Below are 12,469 nucleotides of genomic sequence, written 5' to 3'. Positions count from 1 at the left end.
TCCATGAAGAAGGATGAAAATATAGTTAGTCAATGTCTCCAAGATGACACAGCTCTGTGTAAAATGCTATTCACAGTTAATTCATCTTCAGTGGCACTCACTACCACAGAGAGGGGCAAGGTCATCAAGGGAAATGGGGAGTTAGTGGTTGGAAAGCTCGTAAGAACACATTTACTGGATCAACACTAAATCTTACCCCCAGGATTTCAAATAAAGTTCCTCTTCTGCTAAAGTAAGTAGCCTCGACAACTTGACCTAAATGCTGGGTTTCCCTGCTTGTAAGACCTGACAGTTTATTCTGTGCAACGGAAAGCTGGTGTTCAAGGATAGGGTCAGGCTATAAGAAAAACCTTAGCTCTGGGGTCAGAACTGCCTCAGTTTGTCTTTTCAATCTGCCATCTCCAGTGGTATAATGTTGAAAGGACCAGGCAAACTCCATTTTGAAAAAGAAACTCCATTTTGTGTTAAACCTAGGCAAGGGCTGAACCCAGACTGTAGAACAACCACAAACTAGTCTCAACAGGAAAACATCCCCTAGCAACACAATCAGCTCACCTTGGGAAAGTCCAAATATACTCTCTGCTGGTCAAGCTGACCAGCAGGTGGTCTGGCACATAGCAACAACCAATTAGGAGAAGCCAGGCCAAAGTTCCTAATGCCCCTGTGGCTGCTTCAACCAATCTTTTCTCTAGGTCAACTTGCCCCTACACCTATTACCCAACCATGAAACGCTAAGGTTTGTAACTCCCTGCTTGCAGCTTTTCTGCCCACGTGCCATCTAATCATATACTGTAAAACCCGTTTCATTGTTTAAACCTATAAAAACCTCTCTCAATTGAGACTCGGGGCCACTTCCCTGCATATGATGTGCCAGGGCACGGGAGAGGTGGCCCGGGTTCGAACCTGCAATAAAGACTTCCTAGCCATTGCATTTGGACTTGGCTCTTGGGTGGTCTGTTCTGGAAGTCTTTCAAAATTTGGGCATAACAATGTCACAAAAGCCACCTCACCTTTCTTATGGTCTTCTTTTGTGTAAAATCCCCCATATTCAGCATTCAAGAAAATTAAGTTGCTCTGTGGAGTTTCAAATAAGAGCTGCAAAGACCAGTGCCATGGCCATACTATGTCTAGACAGTAATGACACTTGAATAACTTGGATAGTTAATCTCTAGAGATTTGAAGAAAACTATGAGTCAAGCAGGACAGTATTCTGACAGGAAGCAAATGTTGGGGTGTTATGTAAATATCTGCTATTATGAGCAAGGTATGGATTGAAAATTGCTATTAACTCATTCACACATTGGAAAGACTTAGTCATTGCATTAACAAAGATATTTATTTGTAAGCTATAAACATGTACTTATCATTTGTGTCTCTTACTCATGTAAGCTAATACTGAGGCAATATAGTTGAAGATGATTTTAAAATACTAGGCACTTTAATGCTTAAGGATCAAATTATAATGTTTTGTTCCCATCAGAAATAACGTATTTGTTTCCAGTGAGCTTATAATTTTCTGTATTTAAGCACAATAATAAATATTCTATGAAAATTTTCTTTTTGTGTGTGTGTTTTCCTAATTAGGATGATTCCAGAAAAGCCAAGACTATTTTATTCTGACATTCCTAGAACAGATCATTCACAGCTTATAAATAGGCATAATAGTTTTTCTTTATTCAAACTTCTTTTTGTCATCTTTTGTTTACTGCTACACACACAACACAGAGAGAGACAGAGACAGAGAGAGACAGAGACTGAGATTTGCAGGATTACAAATTAATGATCTCTCCTGATCTGCTTATATTTCCAGGGACTGCCATTAAATGTAAGATGAAAATCACTCCACTCAGTAAGTGAACAGTGTTTGTTTATCACAGACCATACTTCTTTATTGAGACTAATAATGCAGTTTTGCTTTTTACAGGAAATGGAAACTAAAACCTCGACAAATGGATGCAACCCTTCGGAATGGCTCTCAAATGGGCAGTACTGAAAATTGATCTGCTTCCTTGTCAATTGCATTATTCAGAGATGACATCAGCAGCAAGGCTGCAGCCGATACTGGCGTGTCGCCTATCTCAAACCATAAATAAAATCACATTCTGCAAAAACTATAATCATCTCCAGGGCTACAACTTGAACCTTGAAGCCTAATTTAGCAACTTTTTACTAACTTCATCAATGAAGCCTGAGCCAGGTTCTGTATAAGCACACAGAAGCCACCACTAATAAAACATGGCACACCATGTCATTAGCAGTGTCAGTGTAGAACAATGGTTCTCAACCTGTGGGTTTTGAGCTTTTTGATCAGAAGACTCTTTCACAGGGGTTTTCTATTCCTAAGACCATCATACAACACAGATATTGACATTATGATTCATAAAAGTAGCACAATTGCAGATTTAAGGGAGCAATGAGAATAATTTCATGGTTTGGGGTTACCACAATATGAAGAGCTATATTAAAGGGTCTCAGCATTAGAAAGGTTTAGAACCCCTGGTCTTGAAGAAAGGTAGGCTGTTGGTTGAAACAGTTCTTATGTCGTTTATCCCTGGCTTTGTTTCTTATCCCTTTTGGCTAACTGAAGCCCTAAGCTGAAGCTTGTCATCAACACCATGCTCTCTGGACCTCTGTAGGCAGCCTCATTCCGTGTCATCAACAGCAAAGATATTCATGCATCTTTACCTGGAGGATTGTGCTCATTGAGAATCACAAGGGACGCTGGTGTAGGTCTTCTTTTCCTGATCTGTGAAGAGCAAAGGCCCAGCTAATGTCAGTGCGAGAATCAGACACTCCCCCTCATTGGCTCGACAGCTTACAAAACTGCCCACCCAACTCTTCCTCTAACATACACAAGCAAGCTCCGGGAAGGAGCATAATGTATGCTTGCTGCATAGTTTAGAGCACAGAACGCTAACTAGAACGGCCAGATCCAACTAACACTTTCTTTGACCACAAAGCTACATTTACAAGAGAAAAAATAATAGTTGTATATCATCAAAATATGCAACTGAAATTAATATGCTATAAGATACATGGATGACTTATGTATTTAAGTGCTTGTGGTTAGAGCTTCATGACACTGACGATGATATCAGGGTCTCTTGCTCTCATCTAAATGAGGCAAAAGGAACTCAGAAGCCTCAAATTTCTGTCCTGTGTTGTAATTTAATCAGCAGGGCAAGCTTTGAATTTCAATTAGTATAGCTAACTTTTTACTTTCTAGTTTAATATGTGTGTCAAATTGGCAGGTCAACCAAAATGCAGCTCTTAAAAGAACATGCATTTTAATTCCTTCAGGCATACTAGCTAGACTCAGTTTGTTAAAGAGAATAAAGGGGAGACAACATGGAAGTGAGGGGACGTGTTAATAAGGTATCACGGGAAATGGGGGGGGTAGAGCAGAGGGTAGATACGATTAAGATACATCTGTGTGTGAAATTGTAAATAAATAAGCAAAAGTTACTCAGTAGCGCGGAAGAAAGAAAACCATACTTAATTAAAATAATATTTGGTAGATTTACCCTCTTCTGACAGGAGCTTCAGGGTCATATATGATTACACTCTCTTGCTTCGGAGAGCCTTTATCCACTCAGTGTATATGCTCAGTCAAAATCCCAGATTATTTGGCAATAGGATAAAGGATAAAGTGTACAAAGCATATTCGAGATGGAAGCGGTGCTCCGTTCAGTAAACAGACACTGTCAAGGTTATATTTATCCAGCATGAATCTGGGTGGTCCTATTGTCAAAGCATCCATCGTAGAAAGTGAGACTTGAAGAGTCAATGCTGGTTTTAAGACTTTGTATTGGCTATTTGGAAGAAGATTCAGGGATTGTCTGACTTTACGTAATTAAGGAATTAGATTGGAATTCTCATAACTTTTTTTGCTGATTCCTGAAGGACTCCACATTTGTTTTTGTGCCACAAAACATTTTTAAGGTGGATCTGTTTAACCCAGAATCTAAGTAAATATGCGCAGTTAGAAACCAATACCAGACATAGAAAAGGAGTCTAGGAAAAGTAATATAGTGTTTTTCAAATCCAATGCTCATATAAAATGGGCAATGGATATGAAAAATGTGATTTGGGATGCACAATGAAACCAGATTAAAAATATGAAACCTGTAATTCTATATAAGTCTGGGATTTAGTACTTCAATTTTTACATTTCTTTTCATTTTATGAATAACAAAATAAAAGATTGCTAATTTTTGGTAAAATTTTCAAAGCTTCTCGAAATGTTGAAACTGTTACTTTAAGAAGCAAAGGCCAGCATATAATGCTTCAGAACAGAATGTCTAATAAATATATAAAATGAATCGCTGCTAAAATTTTAGCCAGTTGTTCTCACGCACAACCCAAACACAGGTGCAAAAAGAGAAAGCTCATTTCTCATCCTAAAAGTCACACAATTAGGCAAATGTAAGAAGCAGAGACCCTTTCCCCTAGTAGGAATGCACGCCCTTACTGCCCTGTCCCGGGGAGTTCCTTCTCACACATTCCCCTTACCTGTTCTGCTGCCTCAGGCGCAATCTGACTCTGGAATAAAGGCACAGCAAACTGTATCTTTTTGGGGCTGTTGGGCTCCATGCTGATGATGAGAATAAGGCAGAGCAGTGAAGTGCTCAAGAAGACGCAGCCCAAGTGGTATCCGAGTGTTTTCCCGAAGCACCCTTCACTAAGCCACACACTGTGCTTTGCAATAAATCTGTGTAATTCCAGAGCGAGCGAGTGAAGATATCGAGGCTTGAGCAACTCCCTTCTTCAATACCCAGCGATGCCTGGCTTGCCTGACCCCCCACCAATCCTTTGGATCCTCTCAACACAATATGGAAAGGAAGAATAAGCTAATTGTGTCCCCCGCTCACTAATACGCATGCCAAGCTTTCACTCAGCAGCTAATTGAGATTGCAATGCTAGCCTTGGAGGAACCTGCTGCCCTGGGATTTAAAAGAAAGGCTCTCTCCACTGTACATTACTAACCGGCTGCTCAAAAGTGCAGTGTAAGCTCCCTCTGAGCATTACAGGGATGGGCCATTCATTATTGATGAACATAAATCAGGAAGTTTTTAGGAGTTGGGGGCAGGGGCTGGGTGTAGAATCATGTCATTTCTTTGTAGCAACTTCAAGTCAGACACCTTTGCTGTTTCACACTCAACTACAACATCGATGAATGGCTATTGACAGTGATCCATAACTAATAATATCAGTTGTATTTGTGCTTCAAGATCTGGGTTAGGTTAGCACTGCCCTAAGTCTGAGAAAATCTTGGTTCAAGTTGCCCTGTTAATAAGCTCTGTGGCCTCAGGCAAATCACAGCATATGTCTCGGCCCCCACACTTTCAACGGAAAAAATGGGGGAGTTAGATTAGATGACCTTTAAGCTCCCTCTCTGTTGTAATGTTCTATAATTGTAGTTCATGGTTCTCATTTGAGTGGAAAGTATTGAGCAGCTAAATTTAGCAAACAGCTTGGAAGTCACGGCTATTTTGATGGCCTTTATTTTAGTTCCTGATGGAGCCAGTTACATCCTCTAAGTTGGAAGAATCCAGAGATGAGTGGAAAACATTAGTGAAAACCCAGTGATGGCGGATAGTATGACTTGATGTCAATTATGGGGCTGTTTGCAAAGATGAAGTTCTGAGGAACAGCCTAAGAAGGGTTGCCTTCAGACAGAGGCTGACTCAAGTGCCTGTGGTCACAGAAGCAGGAGGCACTGTCCTGATCAACCCAAGTAATCTCAAACAGGAGACAGCCACATCACCAGAGAGTCTGCCGTCACTCACTTCACTGCTTACCTGGAGGCAGCCCGAAAATGAGCCTGCCTCAGAGGAAACATGAACTTGGGTCCTTCGCTTTTCCATTTGAAAGGTGTTCCTTGATGACTACTAGATTTTAGAATATAGGTTTTAGATTCATTCATTGCATTTTGACATAATCAGAGTTATTTACAAGTGAAGTATCCTTTATTTTGAAAGTCTCTTTCTAGAACAGAAATACATCTCAATGATTTAATCATACAATGTTCTGTTGGAAGTATAGAGCAAGTAATATGCATTATTCAAGTAGTTTTATATATGATAGAGGAAAAAGCAAATGGAGATAGTGATAGGAAAGCAATTTTGGGTGACAATAATGCTGACCAGCAAGAAACCTTATAAAGGATTCATCTCTGCAGGGTAAGAAGGAACTCACTACTCAAAATATTCTCGGGCAGAAATTACAGAAGACCCTAGAAAGAAAAACTTCATAGATTAACACCACTGATGGTGTTTTTTCTCTGAATATTGGTCAAAGTCCTAGAAAATGGACAGGCAGATGATCTTTGTAGTGAGAATTTAATCTAAAACCCTGCTCAGCCCGGTCAGTAAGAACCTGTACTTGGTAGCCTCAAACTCGAAGCCTTGCCCTGCTACTGACCAAGTTCAAAACCGCAGGCCAAGAAAGAACATTTTTTCTTGTGTGGTTTAGGTGAGTGAACACCTCACAAAGTCATGAGTCTCATAAGACCTCATAAACTAATAAGGGCATAAGGTCAGTCTCCAGCCACTCAATTGTAGCTAGGAATTATATTTTTACTAGATTTTTCAAAGAGATTAAAGGTACTTATTTTTGTATGAATTATTAAAAATATTTTTCTCCCCTTTGGTTTTTTGAGGCAGGTTTTTTTTCTGGGTGGTCTTGGCTGTCCTGGAACTCACTATATAGTTGGTCTCAAACTCAGAGATCGCAGCACTTAGGAAGTTTAAGACAAACCTGGTCACAAAGTGAATCCAGGACAACTAAGGCTACACAGAGAACCTGTGTCTCCAAAAGCCAGAGAGAGAGAGAGAGAGAGAGAGAGAGAGAGAGAGAGAGAGAGAGAGAGAGAGAGAGAGAGAGGATAAAGTGAAATTCTATGTATATATTGTAGGATGAAGATCACAAGTGTGCATGTATATTCACATGTGCATGGGTAGATTTTCTGCACGTGTGTCTGTGGTTGTATGTCTATATGGATGTGCATGCATATGTGCACACATGCATATGAAACCCAGAAATAGCATTGAGTGTCTTCCTAAGTCATGACCCACTTTATTATACACCGAGGCAGTCTCCCACTGGAGCGTGGAGCTCGACGGTTCTGCGAGTCTGACTAGCCAGCCTGTTCTAGGGGTCCCCCATCTTTGCATTCCGTGCTGATGTGCTGACCCCACCATCACACCCACAAGACATTTACACAGGTGATAGGGATCTGGGCTCTGGTTCTCAGGCTTGCTCGGCAAGTGCTTTATCCAAGGAGCTATCTCCCTTTCTAATAGTTTGACCATTGATAGTATCTTAAAGAAACTACCTGGGTCTTTTATTGTTATTTTTCATCAGTCCAACCAGCCTCCGTATATCTCAGGACTCAGCTGAGAGGCATTACTTTTAGGAAAATATTATATATTTGTTTTCGTCACAAACTGGGTTTGTTGGGGCGTGGGTAGGGGTCAAACCATCTCTTCTGTCAACATAGAGTGCTATGTACACCTTCACTTAGCACAAGAGCCACCTGTCTCTCTATTAATTATTTAACATTTGAAAACCTATTCACACAGCATTTCAATGCACTTATTGCCAGGCTTTTTGCTGTGGCTGTAGAGGACAGGCTGTGTTAAAGGTTCTCATTTGAAATCCTTTTAGAGTCACATTGGTTTTGCCAAGAACTAAGAATTGGGCTCTTAGCTCCAACCTGGTGGCTTAAAATGATCTGTAATTCCAGTTCCAAAGGATCTGATGCCCTCTTTTAGCCTCTGAGAGTACTGCAATCATGTGGCGCACAGATATATGAAGGCAAAACACCCATACATATGAAATAAAAATAAATCTCTAAATCTAAATTGTTAGTCTAAGAGTCATATACATGTAACTATATTTAAGGTAGGTGAAAAAATTCAATATGATGATTTCCCAACACTAATGTATATGCACAAACTAGCGTCTCTGAATTATTATTATTATTATTATTATTATTATTTATTATTATTATTATTACTATTATCATCATTATTATTATTAAGATAATGGTGACCCCTTGTGTGGTAGTACTTTATCCATGTACTATTCTAAGTGCTATTCCTGTGTTAACTTATTTAATACTGGTACTGGCCATTTGCAGTTTATCCTATTGCCTCTCATTTCAAATGAGAAAGCTGTGAAACAAAGAGTTTAGATGATTTGCTTAAGCTCTTCCAGTTAATGGATGGTGGATACATTTCAAATCCAGGCACTTTTGGCCAAGGCTGGGATCTTTATCACAAAGCTGTCACTGTGGCTATTCTAATGCAAAGGCCTTTAGAACAGTTGATGGAAGTCACCAGAACCACTACAGCCACCCTTTATTCTAATACACGATCCCCAAGTCATGTGAGATAAGAGGAGAAAGTGGCGTGACTGCAGGATATTGGCCATCGTGAAGATCATCTAGAGATGGGCATTGTGCCCTAAGCAGACTTGGCGGTAAATTTTATTCTTTCTTTTTAAAAATAAGGACAGATTTTATGAATAGGGATATAAAAAGAATGTAATATAATAATAAAATAAAACCTTCGGTGCCTTTTCAAAGTAAGTATCACCGTAAGCATAGATGGCAAACAGAAAATGAAACATGTCCCCTGCTCATTTTACTCCCTTCTATTAATGTTTTTATATTAATGTTTTTAATAGAACATAAACTTCTATTAATGTTTTTAATAGAAACATTTTACTTTTTTAAAATTATAATTATATCCTAAACTGCTTTTCAAAGTTCCTAAGACCCTCGTCCTGGCTGCATCACTGGCCTTTATGTGCCCTCTGCTATGGAAGGCTTCCTAGCCTGCCTTCTTTATTTGTATCAAATTAGACGTATCTTCTAACTCTTCCCACTCAGAATGGGATCTTCAGAATCACAAGATGAAATGAATCATTCAGTTTACTTTCTCTCCTGGTATCTAACTGTGCATAGTGTTATGTCACTGCATGCCCTTCTGCCTTATACATGTATAGATCCTTACACAAGACTTATACATGTACACATATGTCCGTCCTTAGACAACACTATTTTAAGTGATTAAGAAAGACAGGAAAACACTGTACTCCTACAGCATTACTTGTCTTGTTACACTTTTTTATTTTTGAAATTGTAATATAATTAATTTGTTCCATTCCCTCCTTTTCCTCCCTCCAAATCCTTCCCTGTACATCCTTCTGATATCTTTGAAAGTCCTGGCCTCTTTTATTTAAATATTGTTGTATACATACATAATCCTAAGTACACAAATACAACCTGATGTTATTCATGGTAGGCATCAGATGCGTGCTGCATTCATACTGCATATATTTTTACTTCTAGAGAAATTGTTTTTTGATTAGAACATCTCTATATAAGCCAGACAACGATTTCAGTGTACTCACTGGCATAGAAGGGTCTATTTTGCCAAGAAAAGGCAACTTGTTTTTTATCTTCATAACTCAGAAAATTGTTAAGTTTCAATAGATACAAATGTCTATCACTTTGAGTTTTTAATAGAAACATTTTACTTTTTTAAAATTATAATTACACTGTTTCCCCCCTTCTTTTCCTCCTCCCAATTGCTCCTATGGAGACCCCTTTGCTGTCTCTCAAATTAATGGCCTTACTTATATGTGTATTCCTAGTACAACTTCCTCGGTTCGTGTTACCTGTATGCCCTTTAAAATTGTCATTATAAAGTACTTTTCTGTCTTGCTCAGGTCACTTACCATCACATATGTTTTGTGCAGTGTATGTTCTCCTGCTTAAAACTTTATTTAAACACATGAGTCCTTTTATAGTCACAAACCCAAACCAAGAGTCAAAGGCCTGGGAAAGCCACAAGTGTAGGTCTGGTGGGGAGATAAGAAAGGGTGGGAACAGATTACTGTCTAGAAATCATTATATACACACATGAAATTATTAAAGAACTAACTTCATCATTAAAAAGGAACATTGCTAGTAATAGAAATGTATCAGCTGATCTGGTAAAAGGAGTTCTTACGTACATCTAAAAATTCTAAAATAAGTGTCGAAGGATTGAAACATGATGTGCCACGTTTGGCTTCCTGTCACAATTCAGCACTCTCTGGCTCTGCGTAGATTCCGAAAAAGAGCCGTGCTTGAATTTCTGCCCGTGTTTCCACGCACCACATGGGCTCATTCACATCCACAAGCGATCTAAGTAATGGAACGTTAAGAGGTAGAATAATTTGCTGATTACAATGAGTCACCTCTCGCAGAAGCAACTGGCTTCCTGGTAAGAACACGAAACCCGGCTTGGTTGTCTGAGGCCATCGGCCTGTTTCTCGTCTGCTTGGTCTGTCATGACTCTGGTCTGGCCAACAAACCAAAATTGCTTCCTGATTACATTTGCTTCTCAGCAATGTGCTGTCAGGATCCCCGGTGTCATCCCGTAGTCTCTGCTTCGTGATATTTTAAAATATTCACCCGCTTTTATGTTTTTTTCCAACCACCTAGTTTTAAAATGTGTAAATTAACGTATGACTCATCGCACTCTTATGTAACGTATGCATGAGGATCTTGGAAGCAGAGACAACATCTCCATGGAGAGAGAGTATGAAACGTGTAACAGGTCAGAATGTGCTGAGCCTCACTTTCCAGGGATGAGTCATGGAGTGAAAGTGGTGACGGACGTAGGTACTTAAGAAAATGTGATAAGAAAACCAACGGACATTCTCCCCTGGCACAACGTAGAAAGTGAAAATAAAATTTTATTTTCTAGGTGCATCTCAAATCATGTGCCCCGCCCCCAGTTGCTACTGAGCTTAATTTTGGATAAGCCAAGGCCTTTCATGACGTTGCTGTAACTAGACACCAGGCTTTCGTTTGGAGAATCCCACCACCCTTCTCATGCAGGGCAACAAGCACCTCTTCCTTTAGGCCTGTGCATCTTCTATACTGTCATCTAAGAACTCTCCAAGCGCTTTGTTGACAAGTCTTCTAAGCTTTCACAGGCCCTTGCTCATAAACATTTTGGTTTTTGTTTTTTTCCCAGTTGAAAAATAATTTGGGGGCAGAAGCGATGGCTTAGGCAGTAAAGCACTTGCTTCACCAGCGTAAAGGCTTGATTCTGGATGCCCAGAACCTGAAGAAAGAGCTGAGCCTGGTGGTACACACTTATGATGCCAGTGTTGATGAGATAAGAGGCAGATGAAGGTGGGTCCCTGGAATTCAGTGGGCAAGAGAGTCTGGCATACGTGGCAACGTTCCAGGCCAGCGAGCGATCCAATATCAAACCAGACATAGAGTAAGACCCAAGGCGATTGTCCTCTGACCTCTTATTCACACGCATACATGTGCACATAGGTGCACACACACATACACACACACACATGTGTGTGTGTGCACCCATACACATGAAATTACATTAATAATTAATGTAACTGATGGATGTACATTGGTGTCTACATCTACTCTCAAGCAAGCAAGATGCTTAGCACATCCTTGTCCTGAGATCGCTCACTCATCTGTCATAACTAACTCACTATTTACCACGTACCAACTATTGTTTCAATAAGACGCTTCTTTGTCTTGGACTCATTCTGTCAACTAAAATGTACCCTTCTGTAACTTTTTTAGTAATGACTCATGGCTAACAAACTTTCCAAGTCTTCATGTTTCCAAAAGACTGTTGACCCTTCTACATGAGTTAGTTTGACAGAATAAAACAATACAAGTTCCAGACTTTCCTTTTAGAACTTGGATAATTCTATATTGTTAGATAATATCTAGGGCTGCTGATTTTTTTCAAAGAAAGCTGTTATGAAAGGGCTGATCATTTCTCTTGAGAAACATTTAGTGTATTTTCCTTAACATTCTCAAATTACATTGTATGTGTGTGTATGTCTGAGTGTGTGTGTGTGTGTGTGTGTGTGTGTGTGTGTGTGTGTTTTCTATTCATGCTTCTCAAAAGCTTTGGATTTTCCCAATATTTTAGATGACTCATTCTTCCTGATTTTCTTCAGTAACCTTGTGGTTTGAGAGTGCTATTTATATTTATGACTGAACATCCTTGTCAAGCAAGTAGACTAGATCTCATCAGATCAAATGAAGCCCTATTTACTCAGTGAATACAAAATTTGAATATAGGGGATGATATTAGGTATTTAGGGGAAGGGTCAAGTTGAGTAAATTTTCAATACAAATACTTTTATTTAGGGTCTGGATCCCAGGTCCTCCTGGTTGTATGTCATTTGTTAAGTTAACCCATTTCAAAGCTGTCCAAGCTTGTCCCGAAAAAAGGAAAGTGGTTCCTCTTTGATTTCCCTCTTAGCTGTTTCATGACAACTCAGGCCCTACTTCCTGTTTCTCCAGACTCTGCCCACATGTGAGGGACTCTCCAAGGGAAAGGAAACTCCCCTTGTATATTAAACAACCCTCTAGGGTTCATCCTAACAAACCCTGCTGCTGCCAACAGCTACTGAAATA

At 39.6% G+C, this 12,469-nt stretch overlaps 1 protein-coding gene across 1 annotated transcript in view; it reads right to left on the bottom strand.

Moving 5' to 3' along the window:
- Positions 1-4,922, bottom strand: part of PPP1R1C (protein phosphatase 1 regulatory inhibitor subunit 1C) — a 109,190-nt gene extending 104,268 nt beyond the window's left edge. Inside the window, exons 1-2 of the mRNA XM_084798032.1 lie at positions 4,513-4,922; positions 2,686-2,746 (exon numbers count right to left, since the gene is read on the bottom strand). Of these exons, the coding sequence (XP_084654158.1) occupies positions 2,686-2,746; positions 4,513-4,593 (142 nt within the window). The 5' untranslated portion in view covers positions 4,594-4,922. The remainder of the gene's footprint in view (positions 1-2,685; positions 2,747-4,512) is intronic.
- Between the last annotated feature and the right edge of the window lie 7,547 nt (positions 4,923-12,469).

Source organism: Acomys minous (genome assembly GCF_964271855.1).
Source record: "Acomys minous genome assembly, chromosome: 10".
NCBI lineage: Eukaryota > Metazoa > Chordata > Mammalia > Rodentia > Muridae > Acomys > Acomys minous.
The sequence above is the reverse complement of the archived record's forward strand: the minus strand, read 5'-3'. Positions and strand labels throughout refer to the sequence as shown.